The 23,373-nt window shown below is 57.6% G+C and overlaps 1 protein-coding gene across 1 annotated transcript in view; it reads right to left on the reverse strand.

Annotated features, from left to right (window-relative positions):
• Positions 1-18,730, reverse strand: part of TPO (thyroid peroxidase) — a 47,670-nt gene extending 28,940 nt beyond the window's left edge. The window contains exons 1-5 of the mRNA XM_045055112.1: positions 18,601-18,730; positions 14,069-14,096; positions 13,819-13,959; positions 6,172-6,341; positions 4,016-4,148 (exon numbers count right to left, since the gene is read on the reverse strand). Of these exons, the coding sequence (XP_044911047.1) occupies positions 4,016-4,148; positions 6,172-6,341; positions 13,819-13,959; positions 14,069-14,096; positions 18,601-18,730 (602 nt within the window). The remainder of the gene's footprint in view (positions 1-4,015; positions 4,149-6,171; positions 6,342-13,818; positions 13,960-14,068; positions 14,097-18,600) is intronic.
• Positions 18,731-23,373: the final 4,643 nt, after the last annotated feature.

The following is a 23,373-nucleotide window of genomic DNA, read 5'->3' on the forward strand; positions in this document are numbered from 1 at the left end:
TTTGTGCTGAGTGACTTTTCTATTTCAGTAGCTTGTGGGTTATCACGACCGCCCAGGGGCACTCACGTGCCTTTGTGGACACTCAGCAAGGGTGTGCACTTGACCTGCACACCCCATGTGGCCTGGTGCCCTGCCGGCCGGCCTGGAAGCATGACCATCTCGGCCTGCGGTGCGGGGGCCCCTGCTGGAGCTCCCCGATCGGCGGCAGCAAAGACCCGTGAGCGTGAGAGACGGGCCGTGGAGGGGGCACGACTGAACCCTCCCGGAGGAACAGGCTTTTCCGTAATTGGTAAGCGCTCAATGTGTTCCCCAAACTCTGGAAACCTTACTTATCGTGGTAACATCTGTGCCCACGTTGTGTTCCTCGATATTTCATCAAGAAACCAACACCAGCACCGTCTACTTTTCCTTAAAGGCTAACAAGCGTCCGTGGGGCCTCGGGGGATGGCCTGTGCCTGTCAGGGGTGCTGTTCCGTTTCGGGTTTGTTTGGATTCAAGTGTCAATATCAGTAAAGGATCTGAGGACAGCGCGGGTGCTGACCCATCTAACAGCTGGTTTCAAGCAGATAAATGCAGGCGTTTAAGGGAGAGGATGGTGTGAAGGTGACACAAACAGCTCCCTCAGTGTGCTGAGATCCTCAAGGTTTCACCTCCGCTGGGCAATTTCGTGCCTTCGGTCCAAACACAAAGGAGAAGAAAAAGTCAGTGTGAAAATGACCCCAAAGCAAACGGCCAGAAGAAAAGGGTCCTGGGGACGTGGGTCTTCAGATGCCTGGCGTTCGTACAGCCACATATGTTGGCAAGCCAGATCCGACACTTAATTTGATTTTTGACAACTTTTTTTTTTGGCAAATTAAGACAGAGAATTATACATACACCAGAATATATACTAAACCTAGGTACGTTTGGGGGTTCTTCCTATAATTTCAATGTATGTATCAAGTTTCGCCTTCAGAGTGTATTGTTTCCTCTATGAATTCACGGGTTTTGAGGAGAGAAAGTCTCCACGGATGAAGCTTGGTGCAGAATTAGCACGTAAAGGAGACTGGCATGCCAGCCTTTGGTAGGATGACGACCTGCAAACCTGGTCCCAACCTCTCTGTACGTCCGTGTGTAGGACACACATCAGGCAGGCCTGGGAATTAAGCAGACGAATCCAGTAACAGGCTGTGTCTCTGTCACTGTGTGGATGGAAACGTCGTCTGCAATCTCCACTCCTCTGCCGGATGGTTAGAGAGGCTGAGGGCCAGGTTTACTGGCTGCCATCTTTAACTCGACGTTAACCAAGCCTGAGCCGTGAAGAGTGTCACCGTCACCTTGAGAAGCAGTATACATCACAGCTGCCTGATCGTAGGGGCCTCCCCCCTGCTCTCGGGAAAATTCACGTTGAAGGATGTTTCTGGCCCTCTGTGGCTAGTGCCCTCGGCCAGAGCCAACTGGTCACATGTGGAACGGTCATTTCATGGTAACAATCACGGCAACACCTACTGTCCCCGAGCTTGTAGACTGCATGCAGGGACCTCTAGAAACGCGTCTCAAAGTCAGCCCTGCCAGTATCATTCCCATTTTATGGATACAGAAATAGAGCCCGCTGGGAGGGAGGAGAGGGTGGGTGATGGGTATTGAGGAGGGCACCTTTTGGGATGAGCACTGGGTGTTGTATGGAAACCAATTTGTCAATAAATTTCATATAAAAAATAAATAAAAAAAAAAAAAAAAAAAAAAAAGAAATAGAGCCCGGAATGCCTCCGAGAGTCATCAAGGTGGTCCCTGCTACACGCACCAGCCAGAACTGGACAGCACATGTGTGAATTTCTTACGTCCTACATGTCACGTTTGGATTTACCATAGGAGACACAAGCAGCACCCATGCCCACACCGCCACACGCGGGGAACCCAGGTGGCTGCTGGAGCCCGAGGGCCAGCTGAGAGCAGAGAAGGGCCACGTGAACGGGCGTGCACTCGATTCCTCGTGAGCAACACGTTTGTGGCACCGATGAGGTCACACAAACAGAAGAGAGACCGTAGACATCCTTCTTCACTTCGGCTGGCTGATTTTGCGTGATGCAGCCCAGCAGTTGGGATATTCTCAGCAGAGGGGAAAGGAAGGTTAGAAGCCACGCCCCACACACGTGAGGTCTACACTGCGAGAAAACCAGTACAAGTGGAGAGTTTTTAAACCCACCGTGTGGAGACTTAGAATCTGTACGGTTAAATCCCAGGTGGCTCTGGCCACCGCACCGCCGTCAGTAGGCCCAGAGCACCACTGTTCGCTGCCTGGCAGCAGCTATAGGATAAGAAGGGACTTGGTTAAGGAAGAAAATGGGAAGCAAAAACGCCCACTGCGTGTCCGAGTTCGAGTGTGGAGGAAAGACCGTAGCAGGAAGCAAACCCCAAGAACTCGGAAAGAAGCACTGGTGAAATTTAGGACAAATGGGAAGCATGACATTGGTAACGGCCAACACGTCCGCGATTTAACTCTGCCACCTCGTAGGGAAGTCTGACCACCGGCGAACCTCGAAGGAACAGCAGTCCCGGCTTCCTGCTGACGACAAAGCTGCTTTCAAAACTGAGATAAAAGATGTCGAAACTCAGCGAAATAACGAGAAGTACCCAAAAGGAAAATACGCTTTCCCAGTTAAGGAAATACGGATCAGAAAGAAATAGCTGCTAAGCCTTTACTCCCCGGGTGTGAACACACCCGTGTGCATCACGCCCGGGGGGGCCGCACAAGCCTTGTGGAGCTGATGGGACCTGGGGCCCGTGTGAGCACACGCGTGTTGGTCTCTGCGGCACAGACGTGCACCCCGGAGCAGCCATGAGCGGTGTCTCCCGTGTGCACTGAGGACTCACCGGCCCGGGCGTCACCGAGGCTCCCGCCCTCCGCAGCCTGCACCCCAGGCAAAGCCAGTGCCAGCAGGAGCCGGGGCGTCACGGAGGAAAGAGGTGCGGCCAGGAGAGGCGCCAGACAAGACCCCCCCCCCGGATGGAGCTGGCAAGGGCTCCCCAGGGGAGCTCTGCCCCCACAGAAGGAGCCTCAGAGACGGAGGCGAGAGGCCCAGGCCCTCCTGGGGGGGGGACGGGGGGGGCCCAGGGACGCCCTCAGTGGCGTGCCGAGTGGGGGAGGGACGCCGAGCATCTGGTCGTCCTTGATGGCTTGGGTCACGGGCATCACCCTCTGCCTCCGACAGCAGCCCCGTGTGCACGGCCCCCGCCTGACCAGCCACGTGGGTGTCCCTGTTTCCTTTCCTTCATGTATTAAAAATGGGAGCTGTTCCTGTTTACGCCGGACCCACTGGGGCCCGTGGCTGTCACATCCCCCAGCATGTGTCACGGTGCCTGGCTCTTTGGGCGCTCAAAGTGTTCTGAATAAACAAGGAATGAAGGAACGAATGAGCGAACGAGCGAACGAACGGACGAACGGACGCATGGCTGACGGCCGTTTTCTCCCAGCCCCCACCCCGGGGCCAGGCCGCAGCGGTGCTGCCCTCCGGTGCCCGGCGGCTGCGCTCCTCTTCCGCTGGTGACCCAGCCCTGCGTCTGGGCCTGACGGAACCGCCCTCGGCCCTCGTGCTTCCGGGTTCTGGTCTCAGCTGAACCCGTGGCTCCTGGGCCTCCCCAGCCCCGTCACTCTCTCCCCTGCTCTCTCCCCTCCACGCCACTGTCCCCCGTGCTTGTGTGCCACTCTCTCCCCCACCCTCCTGTGGGCCCTGCTGTCCAGGGGCTGGGCGTCCCCTCACCGGTCCTGCAGGCAGGTGTCCAGGGGACACCGGTGGACGGGGTGGGGGCGTCCGGGGACACCCGTGGACAGGATGGGGGCCGGGTTCAGGGGCCACTGGTAGATGGGACGGGGGTGGCATCCAGGGGACACCCGTGGACGGGTGGGCAGGTGAGGTGGTCGAGGGTAGAGAGATCCGGCGCTCAGAGGCGGAGACGACCCCGGGTGGTCTGCCACCTCCCTCAGGAGGGCCGCTCATCGTGTCGGAATCCAGCTGAGAAAACCGGAAGGAAATACCTGTTGGTGCAGGCGCCCGTGATGAGCCTGTACTTGTTTGCCAGGCAGGTGTCTGGACACGTGGGGGGCAGCATGTGAGGCAGGCATCCGGACAGGTTCGCGATGGTGCTCAGCACGTCTTCTGGTAGGACATCTGAGGAGAAACAGCAACGCGTTTGTGACGGCAAGCCTACCGATGCGGCGGGCACTGTCCCACACTCTCAGGGTGTCTGTGACCCCTGTGTTCAGGCTCACACGGAAGCCACACTGTTCGCTGGGGCAAGGGCTTCCTTCTCCGTCAATCCAGTCGCTCTCTCAACAATCCCCTTGAGCCTCTCACTGCCAGCAGGTGGCCTATTAAAACGTGTTTTTGCTTTGTGATCGTTCAGGAAAGCAAGTCAGAGCTCCAAGCCCCCAGACACAAGCCACCTAGTGGGGTCACCTCCCCGACGTGCCTGTCACACCCTCGCGGTGATGGAAGATAGCTAAGCACAGTCCTTGTCCCTCCTCCAAGCCTGCCCTGGTCAGGTGTGCCCGCAGCATCCGTGTGTCCATCCACAGAACCTTCTTTTCTCTGCGCGCTGATTTCTGGATCCCTTCTCCCGAATCTTTCTAAATTAGGGGCCCAGAAACCTGTCTCTTATTTACTCACTTTCTCCCCAGTTCTGTTGCTGCTTATTGAACAAATCAAAGCCAGGACTGCTTTGTTGTCTGCTCACAGAAGGGATCACTGGCCACTTCTCCAAGATGGCTTGTACAAATCTTCAAGATAACGCCTTAATAAGCCGACTAACCAGACACCCGTGAAGCTGAGGTATTCAGCAGAGAAATACAAGGAGGAATGCACCCTGTAAACTGGGGAGAAATGACACCAGCTTCCTGACCATCAACGTGCGCCGAGCAGTCCCTGCGGCTCAGTGACCCTCCGACAACGCTTTCTGCTCAGCCGACGGGAACGTGTGCGGCTTACGACGTGAGCGCAGAGCCTTCAGAACAGGAAGCGCTCTGCCGTGGGGAGCGTGACCAAGCCCGCTGCACGGAACCACGATCGTAGCTGCACTGACGACGGAACCAGCGTGCGTGAAGAGCGGGAAGCAGGGCGCCTGCAAGTAGCTGTGGACACTGCGCGCTGATGAGGTCCCAGGGGCCGCGTGGCCTCAGTTACTTTTCCCACATTCTACACTGTCTACACCTGTCCACGCTGTTGACAATGGCAACCATAGGAAACTCCCTAAATTAATGGGTTCTTCAGTTCTGTATGTTGGCCTGGGCCAAACCCCTCTGCCCCGTCTCCTGATACCCCTGCACCCCGCGGCTGAGCAAGGCTCTGGGGACGGGATGGGGCCTATAGCCCTCAGAGCCCTCACTCAGCCCCACGATTTGACACAAAACCACGTCAGAAGAATCTTTGGCTGCCATGAAGTCAGTCGAACCTGGTAAGTGTACTGTCTGAGAATTCTGGTGAGTCCCGACTCAGCCAAGCCTGTCTTGTTGTAGAGACTAAGTAACCACTTCAGGTTAAGTGTCTACGGCCAGTTCGGATTAAGGGACCCAGTAGCTCATGGCACCACACTGGAAAAGTCTGGGTAAGTTTGTTTCTTAAAAATCCTGCCTTCTAGTTGCCCACCCCAGGGCTCACAAATGTGCCCGTGGTCACGACGGCCATCAGTGCAGGGCCCTGCACCCACGGGGTGCTTTCACCCGATGCGGCTTGAGCCCAAGTCTATTTTGTTTTGCCAACAGCCGGGCAAGCCGGCAGCCGGTGTGGTGCCCAGTTCAGGGTCGAGCACCCTGGTTCTCCAAGGCTCTGAGCCAGTAACAGGCAATGACTCACCGTCCTTGCTGGCCCCTGAGCTCCTGGGAGCTCCCCGAGTTCTGACCAGGTCTGTGGACCTCCCCACACTCCTTCCACCATGACTCGGGACGCCCAGGAGGCTGAGCTCCTTGGCAGGTTCAGTTCGGACGGCAGAGCAACAGTGACCTCCCAGGCCAGTGCAGACACAATGTGACGTCTGCCTGAGCCTGTTTATTTAAAAGCCAAGTGTCGGTCCTGGGAGTGAGCGGGGACCCCATGTGTGTGCAGCGGAATGAGAAGTGCCCTCAAAGTCCCCACCCAGCCCTGGGGTCTGCTCCTCGGGGGCCGCGGCTCCGGGTGGGGGGCACCTCGGGGAGCTCACCGGTGGGAGGCTGAGATTGCCTGAGCTTCCCGTAGACTCTTGTCTTCACGGCCTGCACGGAAGCTTCCATGATCTCAGCCGCTCGGGCAACGGCGCGGCTGGTTGGCTCGGGGAGCTTGGAAAAAGACAGCAGCTGTGACGGAGAAGGGCTCTCTCGTTCGCTGAGGTCTCTGCGCACAAGAGGAGACTCGGGGTTGGTTACTCTTTCGTGGCCGTGTTCATCGGCCATCACTGATGGCTTCGGCGGACGCTGTGGAGCACCACACGGCCAGCACTGTGCGGGCCGCAGGTCAGGCTGATACACACGCTGCTCGCCGGGACTCAGGGCTTAGCCAGGGGACAGGGCCTGTGCGACACTGTGTGAGATAGACCTTCTCCCCCAGATCCTGAGATGCCTTTGCCGTGTTCCAGCCGGTGAGCGAGCCGCCCTGAGTGCCTGCAGCCCTGCGAGGTCCCGGGGCCAAGAATCAGCCGCCACAGGGCACGACGCGGCCACACGCCCTTTGTTCTCGAACCGAAATCACCCTAATGCGAAGTGCCATCGGTGTCGCCGGCAGCTGGGCTTCCTGGCCTCTCACATCCCGGGAGCCCTGGCCACAGGGGGTCAGTGCGGCCCCTCTGCCCACGGCATCTGGGGGCCAGGGCCCCGGGAGCAGGGGGGCCGGGCTGGCCTCTGTGCCGAAGCTGCCCTCGCCTGGTGACTCGTGGAAGCAGGAGCTGACAGGAAGGCCGACGCTGAGGCCTTGGCGAAAAACAGCCAAATTCTCGCTCAGTCGTCCCCCTTGCTGCCATCCAGTGGGCCACCTCTGTGTTGCATTTGTTAATAATAAGCACAAACGGGCAGGGCTTCCTGGGTGAAAACAGCGTGGCAGGCGCTGTGCTAAGTACTACTTTCTTCTCAGTAATTCCTCACAAAGGCTCAGGGGATAAATTCTGCAATTATGCCCATGAGACCAGAGCAGCTGGCCTCAGGCCGACAGCCAGCGAGAGAAGGACCCGGTATTGGGACACAAAAGTCACACACGTCTGCAACGTGTACGATAGAGATACCCGAACGCACATATAAAGGTATCTGACATGTAACTTTAATATAAAAAAGCTGTGCTTAGACCTGCCAGTGTGTTTTTTAACCACATGATGGCGTCATGCACTTGAGGGGATCCAGCTTTTCATAGAAGCTGAGACACTGGCCTGCATACTGCACAGACCCCCAGACAGGGGACCCTAGCCCCAGACACGGAATCCCAGCCCCAGACAGGGGACCCTGGCCCCAGATACAAGACTCCCAGCCCCAGACAGGGGACCCCGGCTCCAGACAGGGGACCCCGGACCCAGACACAGGAACCTGGCCTCAGACAGGGGACCCTGGACCCAGACACAAGACTCCCAGCCCCAGACAGGGGACCCTGGCCCCAGACACGGGGACCCCAGCTCCAGACACAGGACCCCAGCCCCAGACAGGGGACTCTAACCCCAGGCACAAGACTCCCAGCCCCAGACAGGGGACCCTGGACCCAGACATGGGAACCCCAGCCCCAGACAGGGGACCCTGACCCCAGACACAAGACCCCCAGCTCCAGACAGGGGACCCTGGACCCAGACAGGACCCTAGTTGTGGACACCGGACCAAGCTGCAAACATGGGACTCTGGCCCCAGAGAAGGGACCCTGGCCCCAGGCACGAGCCCCCAGCCACAATGGTATCAGTGCCAGGCTTTCTGGGCCCCCCTGAGACTCTGTGTGGACAGGAGAAGGGCCCTCCAAAGACGTCCACATCCCAGTCCTCAGAGCCTGTGAACACGCCTGGCCGCATAGCAAAGGGGATTGGCTTGCAGGTAGAATCTGCCTTGCTGGCCAGCCGATGGTAAGATGACGTTGTTTCCCTGGATTGTCCCATGGGCCATGTGCCCCCCAGGTCCTTGCGAGGGGAGGATGAAGTCAGAGTGAGGACGACCGAGGAGAAGTGCTCAGGGACCCAACGTCACTGCCCAAAGAGAGAGGAAGGCCCACTAGGGGACGTGAGCCGGGAACGAGCCGGGACGGTGAGGACAGAGGTTTCGTCCTGCAGGCTCCTGGGCTCTGGTGCAGCGAGGGCCGTGCCAGGCTTGTAAGCACAGGACCGTCTGCCGACTCACGAGTGCTGTACTGAGCCCTGGGGTTTGGGGCAGAGTCTGCATGGGCCTCGGGGACGAGCACCCCACTGCTCCCAGATGCCCGGGGAGGACGGCGGTCCGTGCGGTGCGGTGGCCTCACAGCCTCGGCCGGGAACCCCACTCCACGTGGGCTCCCTGCCCCCCCAGGAGCCCTGCCTGTTACGTCCATGGGATCGAAGCTTTCCTGCTTGTGCAGGGAGGCGGTGTTTCTCCCAGGGCTTAGCCGCTCTGTGGGCGACCTTGGAGAACTGTCCAGAACAAAGGCAGAGGGGCCTCTTAACTGCCTTTCCGAGCAAACAGGTGAGCAGAACCTTCCAGGGGCAAACCCCCGGCAGCCGGGCCAGGCCACAGCCCGGAGCACAGGCTTCCAAGGTCACAGACACCACCGGCACGGCCCGCGGTGGGGAGGCGGCCTCCAGCACGGGCGGGCCTGGAGAGGCCACCTGAGGAAAGGGCTGTGCCCACCGTCTGCTCGCGGGAGGGGCCCACGCAGGCAGCTGCACCCCACGGGAGCTTGCACCGGTCACACCGCCTCCCATCCCATGGGAGGGGTCCCCTGAACGACTGAGGCACCTCTGTTGAGACCACCCCATCTGTTGGGACCCAACAGCGCCCCCCAGCCTGGGACCCAACAGCATCCAGCCCACACCAGCCTGGGTCCGTCCCCGCTCGGGGCACCTGCCCGCTCACGGGGAGAGCGCACTTTAACACGCTGCTCTGTGCTTGCGGCTGACCCCCTGGCCGTGCTGTTCCAGCCCCGATCCCCATGTAAGTCTTCTCGTGTGGAATCCCGGGACCAGACTGCGTCCACACAGCACACACACGCCCTCACCCCTGACAAAGGTGTGGCTCCTTTCCGGGCTGGCCTGGGGGAGCACGTGCAGATTCACAGAAGTGGGCTTTCACTGAGAGAGTACAGACACATGCCACACATATGCATACACGCACACGCGTGCGATGGGAGCCCAGAGCCCAGCACAGTACACACACATATGCACACACACACGTGTGACAGGAGCTCAGCACACACACATATGCACACACACACATGTGTGTGACGGGAGCCCAGTGTTCACCAACAGAGCCCAGCACAGTACACACACATATGCACACACGCACACGTGTGCTATGGGAGCCCAGCGCTCACCAACAGAGCTGAGACAAAGCCCTTGGAGCCCTTCTGGTGAGGTTGACAAGACACGTCATCACGTCCAGACCCGGCTGGCCCGGCTTGGAGCGAGGACCACACCAGCCCCTGCCCCTGGGCCCCAGCCTCGTGCAGCCAGGCTCCCGTGCCCCACACAGACCTGCCCTGGCTGGTGGCAGGCCCTCGTGTGCTTCCCACGGACAGGTGGTCCTCAGAGATCTCCTCGGGGACGCACGTCACCCGGCTGTGCAGCCTCCGGTGTGGACTGCTTCTGCGGCCCCCAGGGCACCCAGGCCAGCCTGTGCTACCCACTCCCATGACCAGGGTCTGCCTGCTGACCCCCTCCCCCCGGGGGGATTCTCTGTTCCCTGCGAGGCCCCGGCTCCAGCTGGCTACCCTGCGTGCGGGCCTGGCCGTTCCGGGCCCACGACAGGCTGGTGGCAACCACGAGTTGTCCTGCGGGCGTGTGTCCCTCTGGGCGCCTGGGCTGCTCCCTGCGGAGGCGCCTCCACTCCTGTCACCTCCGCTCCGTAGCCACCCCGTGAGGTCGTGGGGGTCGCTCACACACGTCACAGTGCACACCCGGACCACGGCTGCAGGTTGACGGCCTCAGCTCTAGAGGTGAGTAAGGCAGCAAGCATGAAGAGGCGGCACACCTACCCTCTATTCGCAGCAAAACATGCCTGATTTGGAGCTCAGATCTGGGGAGCTCTCACGGGCTCAGCATCAGCCGTGCGTCGGATCCCGGTTCCCGGTGTCGCCCTGGTTCCCCCGGAGTGTCGGAAGCTCCCTCAGCCTCCCCCACGGAGCCGGAAAGGCCACAGCGTCCGCAGCGGATGGGCTCCAGGGACACCGCAGACCAGGCCGTGCCGCCCGGGGCGCACCTTCTCCAGGCAAACTGAGTGTTGGAAGTGGCCCGAAGGCCAACCTGGGAGGATTTAGCGCCCGGGCACGTGAGCCCCAGCATCGTGCCATTTACACTAATACGAGCGTTGGGGTCCTCGGGTCCACATTCCTGGACCCAGCGCCTCCCGGCACCACGGGTCCCCTGCTGCTACAGCGTCACAGACAGGAGGACCTGCTCCCCACCGCGAGCGCGCAGGCCCTGGGAACGCATCCTGGGAGCGCCAGGGAACAGTCATCAGCCCTTAAAGGCAAGTCATTGGGCACTGGGGGCATTCGGGACCCTCCCTGGGAGGCTCAGGGGGCAGGGGTGGGCGGGCGGCCGAGGTTCTCCCTGACATGCGCCTCTGGGCTCACCTGTCTGCTCACCGTCCCGTCGCTCACCTGGGCCACTTCCCAGCAGCACCTTGGCCCCAGCCATCTGGGCTCACAGCCAGAGCACGGGGGGATCACAGCCCGAGCACAGGGATCACAGCCAGAGTACGGGGGTCACATCCAGAGCACGGGGGTCACAGCCAGAGCATGGGGGGGGTCACAGCCAGAGTACGGGGATCACAGCCAGAGCACAGGGGTCACAGACAGAGCATGGGGGGGTCACAGCCAGAGCATGGGGGGGTCACAGCAGACATGGGAGTCACAGCCAGAGTACAGGGATCACAGCCAGAGCACAGGGGTCACAGACAGAGCATGGGGGGGTCACAGCCAGAACACGGGGGCCACAGCCAGAGCATAGGGGTCTCAGCCACAGCATGGGGGGGTTACAGCCAGAGCATGGGGGGGGGTCACAGCAGAACATGGGAGTCACAGCCAGAGTACGGGGGTCACAGCCAGAACAAGGGGGCCACAGCCAGAGCACAGGGGTCTCAGCCACAGCATGGGGGGTCACAGCCAGAGCAGGGGGATCACAGCCAGAGCATGGGGGGGTTCACAGCCAGAACACGGGGGTCATAGCCAGAGCACAGGGGTCATAGCTAGAGCATGAAAGGTCACAGCCCTGAGTATGTGGGGTCACAGCCAGAACACATGGGGTCACGGCCAGAGCACGTGGGGTCACAGCCAAAGTATGGGAGGTCATAGCCTTCAGTACACAGGTGACAGTCCCCAACTGGTGGGCTCCAGCCCCAAGTTCCGCACTCATGTGTCAACCAGCCCTGGAGGCAGGGTCATAGCCTTGAGTCCATGGGTCATAACCCCGAGTATGTGGGGCCACAGCCCAGAACACATGTGGTAACAGACCTGAGATGGTGGGGTCCTAGCCCCGGGCAAGGGGGCCCCTTGGTCAGTTCATGGGACCTTCCTTCCTTCCTTGATTCTCTTTACTGTCCTTCCTGCTCTGGATCTTTCTCCTCTGCCTTCTCTGCCCTCCGTCTGTCTGTCTGTCTGCTTCCCTGAGTGTCCCTCTCTCTCTGCTTCGGGATGAGCAGGGCCAAGGCGGCGCCCTGGTCCACAAGACGACCCCCTGGCGGCCGGGGTGACTCTCGCACCCCAGTCACTGGGCTTGTGCACTTTGTGGAATGAGGACATTAAAGGCATGTGATCCTTCCAGTGACCACCGTGGACCCCACAGCTGGATTCTTCTCGCTTTAGAAGAATTCACAGAAGAGGCAGAGCTCACATGGCACATGAACCACGGTCTTAGCCTGAGTACTTTAGAAGCTCTTCAAGGATCAGGATAAAATATGCTGAGAAATTACCTTATTTAGGCAACTCAGGTTTTATGTTATCATTTCATAAATAATAAATAATTAAGCGACCACGCAATTATTGGGGGATTTTTGTTGAAACTTAATTAGTTATTGAAATGCAATAATTCATTCTATGATTAGTAAGCAAATAGCAAATTAACGGCTCCTTAGTTCATTAACCCTAATTGAGAAACAATACACGTCAGGGGGAAAATGTTGGCATTTCTAGCCTGAAGAGGCTTGTGAATGGAGGGCAGGAGTGTTGGGGCCACAGTGGAGCCGCGAGGCCGCTGGGGGCAGGTCTGTGCACCCCAGACCAAAGGGCATGAGTTCAGGGGCACCAACCACCCAGCACCACCCCCTCCAGAATGAGGCTTGTCTCTCCGCCCGCACCCAGAGCCCGCTCCGCCCCAGGTCGCCCTGCACCTGCCCCCGTCTCGGTTCCTCCAAAGCTGATTCTTTATTGCTAATTGACCACGATACTTTTTTGATGATCAGTAGTGCGCCTGTCCCTGAATTAAGTGTGTGTCTCCCCAGAAGGAGTGTGGACATGAGATGATATTCCTAACCCTAGCGGCACGGGGCTGGCCTTGCTAAGTAGGGAGAGCATAGCCCCTCAGGACACACTGCTTGAGTAGGCAAATAAAGCATTATTTGAGAGTTCTCAAAAAACAGATCTTTCCAATAAAATATCCCAAGGGGGTCGTCAGCGGGATCTGTTGCCTCCGCCAGTTTCCAAGCAGGGTCTGGCTGGGCCACTGACGGCCATTCCCATAACCGCTGCCGCGGTTTCAGACACGCCGCCAGACTAGGAGTGCAGGGGAAGTGGGCTTTCTCTTTCTTCCCCCTTTGACTCAAGGTTTTAGAAAAGAGGTAAAAATTAGTTTACTATCAATACAGACAGCAGGGGACTTTTCTGGCTGGAAAAGCAGATATTTGGAAATGTATCAACTGTGCCTCGTGACATTCTGTATTTTGACAGTTTATATAATTATGAGTCAACCTCAATACCTGCTTTTTAGTTGTTTTGTGTTTTATGAACATCTAATGTTTGAGACCACGATATCTTTGATGTTGATGTCAATTATATATTTAAAATCGACGTGTTTTGGGGCACCTGGGTGGCGCAGTCGGTTAAGCGTCCGACTTCAGCCAGGTCACGATCTCGCGGTCCGTGAGTTGGAGCCCCGTGTCAGGCTCTGGGCTGATGGTTCAGAGCCTGGAGCCTGTTTCCGATTCTGTGTCTCCCTCTCTCTCTGCCCCTCCCCCGTTCATGCTCTGTCTCCCTCTGTCCCAAAAATAAATAAACGTTGAAAAAAAAAATTAAAAAAAAAAAATAAAATCGACGTGTTTCTTAACTACTTAAACCAGAGTGATGGGTGGACTTAATCCAGCACGGAATGCGCGTCTTTGCCAGCCCCGCCCAGGCCCCGGTCTCCCAGCTCCCCCGCCTCCTGCTCCCCAAAGGCTGAGTCTCACCCCCCAAGGAGAAGCCCCCGGCCCCCAGGACTGCGAGGACCGCAGCACTGAGTCCCGGGGACGTCACTGTGCTTCTCCACATGCTGCAGGAAGAATTTGACGCTGAATATGGGTCTTTCCAGCTCTTGCCCGAGAAACCAGGAAAGTGGATTTGCACATGCAAGGTCTCCTGAGGTGTGGAGACGCTGGGCCCGGTGGTGAAAATTAACCTTAACCCGGCAGACCCGTGCCCTCTCCCGGCGACCTGGCGGCTCCCCTCCCGCCCCCTCCGGAAAGCCCACCTTTTCATGGTGTGGTAGATGGCCTCGTCCACCATGCGCCTGCTCTCTTCCACAGCGCGGGTCACAGCAGAGTCTCGGCCCTTCCCTGTGGACGACACACCCCACGGTGAACCACATTCGAGGTCAGCCACCCTCTGCCACCTTCAGTTTCTCCACCAAGTCCACGGGAGGCAGCGACAAGCTCGCGGCTCCTGGGCCCGAATGTGGGGTCCTGGCTAGGTCACCCCATGGGGCCCCATTCACACATCACAAATCGGGCACCAGCAACCCCTGCAGAGCTGCCGTGGAGCAGAGCGCCAGGAGCAAGCGGGCCCATACCCCCTCACCTCCTCCAAGGTCGGTCTGGCCGCCCTTCTTTCTCTCTTGTCCAGACACCACTGCCGATTCCGAAAACTCTGAGTACTTTGTTACCTAATCGGTGATGTGGTGAGTTCCTAATATCTTCCTGTTTTAAGTTGTGCGTTTCACAAAAGATAAAATACTTAAATATACCAGCTGTTTCCGATGACAAGACTTCCACTTTATTTTATTTTATTTTATGTTCGAAATGTTTAACAAGTCCTATGGTCTAAATGCTCATGTCCCCTCAAAATTCGTACACTGAAGGCTAACCCGCAGCGTGACCGTGTGAGGACAGAGGGGCTTTGGGAAATGATTAGGTCACGAGGTGGAGCCCCTGAGTTGGGACTGGGGCCCTTGTAAGGGACCACACAGGGCCCGTCCCCGCGAGGACACAGCCAGGTGCTGAGCCAACCGTCTCACCAGACACCAAGTCGCTTGTTCATCTGGGACTTGGGCCTCCGGAGCCGCCGGAAGTAAATGGCTCTTGTTTGTAAGGCACCCAGCTGGCGCCATTTTGTTACAGCATCCCCAGCGGAGTGAGGGAGTCGTTTAGGACTCCAATCCGGTTAAAACGTGAGGTTCCACATGATCGCGTAGCAGGCTCGTTCCAGTGACGCGCACGAAGAGCTTCTGTTACTAACGTATCTTCACACAATCAACACTTCATCAAAGGAAACGCATTTGTTTGTAAGAATAAATGGAATATCAGAATGTTTTCAAACATTACACACCTTATAGGAATGAAACTATTTTTATTTCTTTAACGTTTATTTATTTTGAGAGCGCACGAATGAGCAGGGGAGGGGCAGAGGGAGAGGGAGAGAATACGGAGAGGAGTCTGCTCTCAACACAGAGCCTGATGAGGGGCTTGATCTCACGACCCTGGGATCATGACCTGAGCCAAAACCGAGAGTTGGACACTTAACCCACCGAGCCACCAGGCGCCCCAGGAATAAAACTACTTTTCGAAAGGTAACTGTCTGTATTTGGAATGACGTAGCCCAGCATATCCCAGGAAACAAAGAGGTGAGTATGCCAGGCAGGTGGCCTCTGTCCTAAAATGTAACTAATGATTCCCTTGCAGGAACAAATAAATGCGTCCACAGTCAGGAGCATCTGTGGGTCTGGAGACGGCAAGTTCCTGAAGGCGGAGACCCCAGCAGATTCCCACCACCCGCCGGGGTGTCCGACAGGGTTTCGAGCGTGGAGACCCCAGCACGGGCGCCTTCCACACAGCCTCCCCACTGCCCCTCCGTTCCGGCCCTGTCTATTCTGAATATGTCATAAGAAGGCGAAACTCCATGTGGATCATCCCTGGGGTTCTGGGAGAAGCGATTAGTCCACGTGCTGGGTGGCCCTCCCTCCGCAAGGGTCTGGGGGAGCGCACTGTGGGGCAGGTGCGGCTGCGACCCCCAGGCCAGGGAGCTCAGGCATTCTCCCTGGGGCCGCAAACAAGGGCTCAGCCAGCATCACAGACCTAGAGACTTCGAACCTGCCTTCTGCTTTTCAGATCCGAAAGCTGCATTCTAGAGAGTTCCGTGGGGCGTCTGATCTGGAGACGTCAGCCTTCTAAGGACAGTCACAGCTCCCGGGGGGTGTACATCCCCCCGGAAAGTTCTCTTCGGGACACAATCATCTCACGCAGGGGAGCTGGAGCGTGGGGAGTCCTTCAGGAAGAAGGTCCAGCCATTTCCGAAGAGTGCTCATTTAAAGAAAAAGGTCAGACAAGAATGTCGAGTCTTCCTTCTCTGAAGCCATAAACCGTGAGGGCCCCTGCATGTCACTGTCAACTGACTCTGAGGACTTGGTTCTGTTCTCATCTCTGAGTTTGTGTCCTCACGTTACTGAGCCCTGGTGCTGAAACCCAATCAGCAGGAATAAAGTTTGCGCACTTTTCCTTTTTAAGCGTGTGTGCTGATTCCCGGATCTCCCAACCTGCAGGCAGCTCTCTGCCTCCCTATGCACCCTGATCTCGTCTGCTGTCGCTGTCGTGACTTGTCCAAACACGAGCCGTAAAGACGAGGTGCGTAAGTCTCAACTTTGCAGGAATAATGGAAACGCACCCCCTCTGCGTGCCGATGGGTACGGTGACTTCCGCCAGGAACCCCAGGCAGGGTGTGCAGAAGGGACTCAGCCTGTTCCTTAGACCCACAGGGCCGTGCGTGTATTTTTGACAAAAACGAAATCCCCCTGCATCAGTAGAGATTGCCAAAGTGTGCCACTTTGTTCCTCCCTGGGCTGAGCCCTCCTGGGACCCTACTCTGGGTCCAGACTCAAGGGTGCCCACGGCCTCACTTCTGTCTCTCAAACTGTACAGGTCACAGGCTGACCCACAGTGTGTCTGTCCAGATCTACGTGTGCCATGAGTGTTTATCAGCCAGACTCCCGTCCAGTGGAGGGGGTGGGGGGGGGCTTCCACAGAAAGACCTGGGGAGACAGTGAGCCTGGATACAGCTACACCTCGGGTCTCTGGGGCCCTCCTGGGCCGTGGCTGGGTCGTGACTGGACAGGCCTCTGGGCCACGACTGGACACTGGACACGGGCCTCTGGGTTGTGACTGGATACTAGTCACGGGCCTCTGGGTCTTGACTGGACACTGGACACAGGCCTCTGGGGCCCTCCTGGGCCGTGACTGGGTCATGGCTGGACACAGGCCTCTGGGGCCCTCCTGGGCCGTGGCTGGGTCATGGCTGGACACAGGCCTCTGGGGCCCTCCTGGGCCACGACTGGGTCTTGACTGGACACAGGCCTCTGGGGCCCTCCTGGGTGGTGACCAGACGTGCGCACGCCAAGGAGAGGTGCCCAGCACAGAGCCCCCAGGCAGCCCTACATCCAGGCAGCCAGCTCAGCGAAGCCCCGAGTCCTGCGGTAGGAGCTCAGGTTCACACAAAAGTAGAGTTGTATCGTCATTTACATCGGCTCCGGTGAAATGTGACCGATAAAAACATTTCAAAGAAAGTTAGGAGCGAATAATGACCTTGTTTCAAAGCTGTCAGGTTGTGTCAGCTGGAGAAAATAATCTCTCATATTAAAGAATGTAAAGTTGGTGCATTACGAGAGAAATATTTTGTAAGCAAGTAATTTGTAAATAATTAATAAGCCAGCTTCAAAATATTCCGACTGACCATAAATTAACCTCCAAAGTACAGCGTTCTGACCAGACGCTGCATGGTGCATTATCTATATATTTATTCAAACTTTAAGCCAAAGAAAATCAAACTCTCAGGATGGGGAAGTGATCATAAAATTGCTGTCTCGAAGCTGCAGAAACCACATGTCCTGATACTTAAAAACGTGGTTTCTAGAACTAAAAATGGGGTGCATGTATGTATTTACATTCTGTTGAACGTCCCTCATGGTTAACAATTTTGTCTGCTTAGCCATGTGACTTCTAACTCTTGCTACCGTGGTTTTACGGAACGAGGGCCTTGATAGACACAAAATAAAAGCACAGATTAGTTAATCCACGAGACACTTGCTGGGCATCGTCACAGGCGGGCACTGGGCTGCGTCGTGACTCACTGAGGCCGCGGTGGGACTACTTTCCTCTTGAGGTGCTTGAACATGTGAGTCCGTTTTATTTTTCCTGGTCCCGCCCAGACCCCGTGCATTCAGTGCCCCAAGCGCAGCATCGCAGGCCGTAACTGTGATGGATCTTTTCCCCGCTTCCTGCCTCCTGGGGTGGGGGCATGTTTGTAGGGGGCAAAGGAGTCTGTGGAGGGTTTTGGTGCAACCTGCAGTATGGTCACAGAGCCCCCTGATCCTGGAAAGTGGGAAAATGGGAGCTCCCAGCAGGACGTGGAGTGTGGACCGGCAGCAGGAGGGCCCTCCACCCTGGGGCGGGGAGGGGGGGGGGGCTGGGTGAGCAGTGAGTCCAGCCAGGCTGGGAGAGGCCAGGGCCTGCTGGGGGAGGTCTGAGTCCTGAGGTCGGCGGCCAGGGAGCACCCACCAGGTGCCCCCCAACATTGTGTTGGGGAAAATTCCCTTCAAGGAGTTCAGTGCCTTCTTTTCTCTTTTACTCTTTGTCAGCCAAACAAAAGCAGAATTTGAGCTGTGATCACTTTAACCACCCCATCCCTTTCTCAACTGGGTTTGACACTGTAACATCCCGATCCAGAAAACACATCATAAGAATTACTTAATGAAAGTGATTTCATAGCAAAGAAACAAGCAATTTCTCCCAAAGAAAACTTTTTTCGCATATATGAGCAGATAAAATGGAGATTCTCATCGTGAATCAGAGGACACGAGTTACTCCTCGAACATAATTGTATTTTAACCCTTCTACCGTCCACAATCACTGTCCCCTTCTGGGGAAAGCCCACGAACGGAACAGCCCGGGGGCCCCGGCTGAGTGCCAAGTCCCCCGTGACGCTTCCTGTCCCGGTGACTGTGGACGGTAACTTCAGGTCAAGAGACCGTATTTCATCCGTCACTCACCCCAGAGGAGGTCCTGGCCGGTCCGGATGAAGGGGAGGAGGCGGTGTGAGCAGGCCACCAGCAGCGCCGCGCCCAGGACCGCGAGCACCCTCATTCTAACGGCAGAATCGATGGAGAGCACGCACGCCATCGGGGCAACGCCCACGAGAGCTGCTCTTTGGGCAACTTGTTACCGGAGCCTCTGGCGTCTGACGGCTCACTGACTAGTCTCCACGCCGGCGACAGAGCCCCACAAGCTTGGGTCTGAAGCCCGGACTCTGACTTGCCTCCCAGACTAACGCTCTGGCTCCCCGGGGCCGCGGCTGCCGCCCTATAAACCCTCTCGCGCTCCAGTGCCCACTCGAGTGTCGGGAGCCGCAGAGGCCCCTGTGCCCTCGGGTTTGCGCCAGGCTCCTGCGCCATCAGAAACAAGCGTTCGTTCCCTCCTTCAGGCCCTCGTGCGGCTGAGCCCCGGCCCCGAGCCAGGAAGAAAGGCAAAGAGCGTGCGCGTGTGGAGAAAGAAGAAGCTGGCTACGCTCAGCCCCTCATGACGCCGGCAGCCCCTTCTCTCCTCTCTCTCCTTGACCTTCAGAGGCCGCCTGCCTTCGTGTGGTCCGGTGGGCTGCTGAGGCCTGGCAGGTGCGGGCCATTACCTCCATCTGGAAGGTGAACGGGCGCCTCTCCCAGGGTGGGGTGAACAAGGAGTCCCCCGTGCAGGAGGTGGGGCCCCCCACCCCATCCAAGGGGGGATCCGTGCAGGAGGCGGGGCCCCCCCACCCCGTCCGCAGGCGGATCTGCCCAAACAGGCACCTGACCTGTGTGCACGCCGCTCCCTTTGGAAGGTGAGGGAGGAAGGGTTTCGGCGCTTGGCCTCCTCCTAGGCTGCCCATCTTGGCACGAACGTGCTCAGCCCAGCATGTGTCCACAGCAGTTCTCTCCCACTAAAGACAATACCACTGTCATGACCTTTGTTCTGGGTGTTTTAATGGAGATGTACACTCTGTTTCCCATGAAGTCTCTCGGGCTCCTACTATGTGAACACCATCTTCTTTCTCCTTTTCTCCTTTTTTCTCTCTTTAGGACCTACTCAAGCAGGCCCATGGCTTCTCCAGGAGGGCCAAGACCGAAGTCTGAAGCCATCAGGCAAGGTGACCCGGAGGTCAGTGTGTCAGGAGGTTGCAGCAGGAGAATGTCAAGATCAACACGACAGAGACCCTGATGGTCTGGGATGATCAGAGTCCTGGTAGAGGAAGGATGAGGGGGCCCTCTTCAGAAGGAGAGTCCTGGGCTCCCTGGGCAGAGCAGGGAGGCCAGCCAGGCTCAGCCTGCTGGCCTGATTCCCGGACGTCTTGTCACTGACCCTGGGAGGCCAGGGGAGGAGGGAACCGGGCATGAGCCACAGAGGACTAGTTCAGGTTTGGACACGGAATTTGGGGTGTGGGATGCACACACAGGCGGCGAGCTAGTAGGGTTTGCAAATGCGCCTTTGGGGCCCGGGCTGGAGTCTGTGCTGAGGGACACATCTGGGGGGTGGTTGCCATAGATCTGCAGCTGGATAACTGGGATAAGTGGTAACTGGGGTCGTCTGCAAGAGGACGCGGGAAGGTTCTGGGCACCAGCACCTCTAGTGCCATAGTGGGGGCTGCTGTGTCCCCAGCGATGTCACGTCCAAATCCTGGAACCTGGGAGTCTTCAGACGTGACTGAGCGCACGACCTGGAGATGGCAAGGAGCAATCCCAGGATCCTCACAGGACGCAGGCAGGAAAGTCTGGGGGACAGAGGTTTCGATGGGAGCAGAGGCTGGAGTGATGTGACCACGAGCCAAGGAATGCAGGTGCCCAGAAGCTGCAAAGAGCAAGGGACAGACTCTCCCCTGGAGTCCCGGAAGGACCCAGTGGTGAGGCAGCCTGATTTTATTCCCTACGGGCTCCTTTTGGACTTAGGACCCCAGAGGTTAGAGAACAGATTCGTGCTGTTGGAAGCCACCAAGTGTGTGGTAGTTTGTTGTAACCAAGGAGACCAGCACAGGGCGCAGGAGAGGCTCCGACAGACAGCGGTGCCTGGGGCTCAAGGGGAATGTGAGAGTGGACAGAGGCAGAGAAACCAGGCCTGGAGACGTTACCGGGGAACTCATCACACTTGAGTTACCATGTTGCTCGAGGAGCGAATTCGCAGATGACGTAAAAACCCAGGGGGACTTAAATCAGGTCGAGAAAGTTGGCTCTCTGGACATAGGAAGGAGAAAGTCTTCTTCACCCTTGGGGTCTGCCAGCGGGACGGAGGGCTAAACTGGCATGAGACAGACGAACAGGAGGGGTACCAAAATCCGACCCCGTGTGCACAGAGGCCCAGTAGTGAACTTAAGACCCAGAACGTGACCGAGGCAGGCAGTGTTTATGACGGTAAATCTTCGAGGGGCTGACAGACAGGGAGCACTCAGCCTTGGGAGCTCCAGTTCGTGCAGGGACCTGAGCGGGTTTGGGGAAGGGGGATTGGGGTGGTCCTGAACGGGTCCCTGAAGAGGTTCTCACGGGGGCGTATGAGTAGGCAGGGCCGGTCATTCATGGGCCTTCTCGGGCCGGAATGTGCCCTTCTGGCAACCAGGGGGCTCCCCTTACATGGGACACGTATTTCCTGCTTCCAGGGGGCAGAGGGGGGTCTGAGTGCCCGGTCTTCGTTAGCTTCTAGGTAGAACAGCAATATGCCTGAGTGGGGGGTTTAGGCCGGCCTGCCCTTGGCCCCGATGGCCCCTACAGGAATGACAAAGATTGCCTCCTATCCAGCCCGTGGGTTTGTACTTGTTGACTTGACGGAAAGTGAAAATTTCAGCCAGAATGAAAACCCACCAGATTTTCCCCTTGTGAAGGACCAGTTCTTGTGGTCAGTGTATTTAGTCCAAAGTGATGACACTGAGCGGGTCCAAAAATAACGGCGTTGGAAGAGGACACTACCTGCCTTATTTCCTTCCACCCACTCTGACCTGATTGAGGCCCCGTCCACGGGTGCTGGGGACGTGAGCGCGAGCCCCTGGGCCTTGTTCTCAGGGGCAGGAAGTACTTAGTGATAAAATCTGGGAGGAGCAGATGGCGCTCATGCCTGGTAACCGCGGGGGTGGGTTCTGGCCTAGGGTCACGCCCTCAGGGGACACGAGGCCCTGGATTCAGCGACTGGCCTACTCTGCAAATGCCCCCCTCCTATCAAAAAGAAATCTAAGAATCTTTCTCTGGAGCTACAAGGACATAGTGAAGGAAGCCGCTGGAAGTGGAGATAAGACGTGCACGTAAATCATTACAATGCAAACCAGAAGTGACGAATGCCAGTGAGGCGGGTGTAGCCCGAGCTCTGGAGCCCACATGCCTTCGTACTATGGGTGACTCTGACCTCTGGTGCAAAAGCCATGGGACGCAGGGACACACGGGGCAGGAGACTGCACCCTCTGGGCGTGGGTCCTGTCATTGTCATCATGGGCACCATCGCCTGTGTGGGAGTAGGACCGAGGTCTGCCGGGCTCATGGGGACGAGGGTCTGCAAAGCCATCCCTGCCCTCGGGGTCTGTGCTGGACTACTGCCAGGAAGGACGCCCGGTGGGCACGGTTAGTGCTGGAGCCGGGGCTCTGGGGGCAGTGACACGGTGCTGCGGATCCTCAGGTCACAGCCGGAGGGAGACGGCAGGACAAAGGTCACTCGGATTGAGGCCCTGTGGCTGGAAGAATCACCCTGGACCCTGGGGCCTGGGGGTGGCAGGAGGCGACACTGGCTGGGGCTGGGGTGTGACACAGCAGGTGAGAAAGGAAAGTTCGGAGGTCTGCACCGCCCGCTTGGTTCGTTGGCTCTACAGTTTGGCTTCTGCCACGCCCAGGGGGCCAGGTCCCCTTGCCACCTCTCGACAGTGGCTCTTTGTGGCCTGGACCCACCCCTTGCTCTCCCAGGGTGCACTTTCAGTGGTCTTCGCATGCAGAAAGGACACAACCTGACTATGAAGTCAGAGAGGAACTCTGGTCCCGGACCCACCTCTTTCCAGCTGCGGTCCCCCAAGGTCAGCGCTGAAACTCTGAGATTACGCATTTCTAAACGTAGCCACTGTCTTGTGCCACACACATCACACACCTGCACGCACACACGCACCTGGGTGCACACACACACCTGCACGCTCACACATCCACACATTTGCACACACACGCATGCTCGCACACAAACCCACAAGCACACACCTGTACACACACAGGCATGCACATGCACACCTGCACGCATAGAGGCACGCAGCTAATAGCACACACACACCTGCTTGCTCACACACACGCATACACACAGGCGTGCAGCCAGTAGCACACGCACATGCATGTTCACAGACAGCTGTACGTGCACACACACGCACAGGCGTGCAGTCAGTACGTTGTGTCTGGCACAACACACGTGTGATAGTGAGGAGAGAGGTGCAGACGCCCTTCCTCAGCGTCTCCTTGCCCTGCCGAGCTCCCTGCATCTTGTGTGACATCCCTGACCTTCCTGATCCGGGCGTGGCCTGCCACAGCCCGTGTCTGCTCCTGTTCCACTGAAGCTCCCTCGTTGTGCCCAACAGGAAGACGGTCACCGCGATGCGTGAGCACTTCTGAGGTCTGTAACACAGGGCATCCTGTGCCTTGCAGAAGACAAGATTGTGGATTTTGTCATCAACGAACTCGTCGTGTCCTAAGAAAACTCACGTACGCGTTACTGACTTGTGCTGGGCGATTATTTGTACTTTGGGTGTCAACAAACTATCCAACAGAGTGGGCTTTGATTGACACTTTAGT

Source organism: Felis catus, chromosome A3, assembly GCF_018350175.1.
Source record: "Felis catus isolate Fca126 chromosome A3, F.catus_Fca126_mat1.0, whole genome shotgun sequence".
NCBI classification, from domain to species: Eukaryota; Metazoa; Chordata; class Mammalia; order Carnivora; family Felidae; genus Felis; species Felis catus.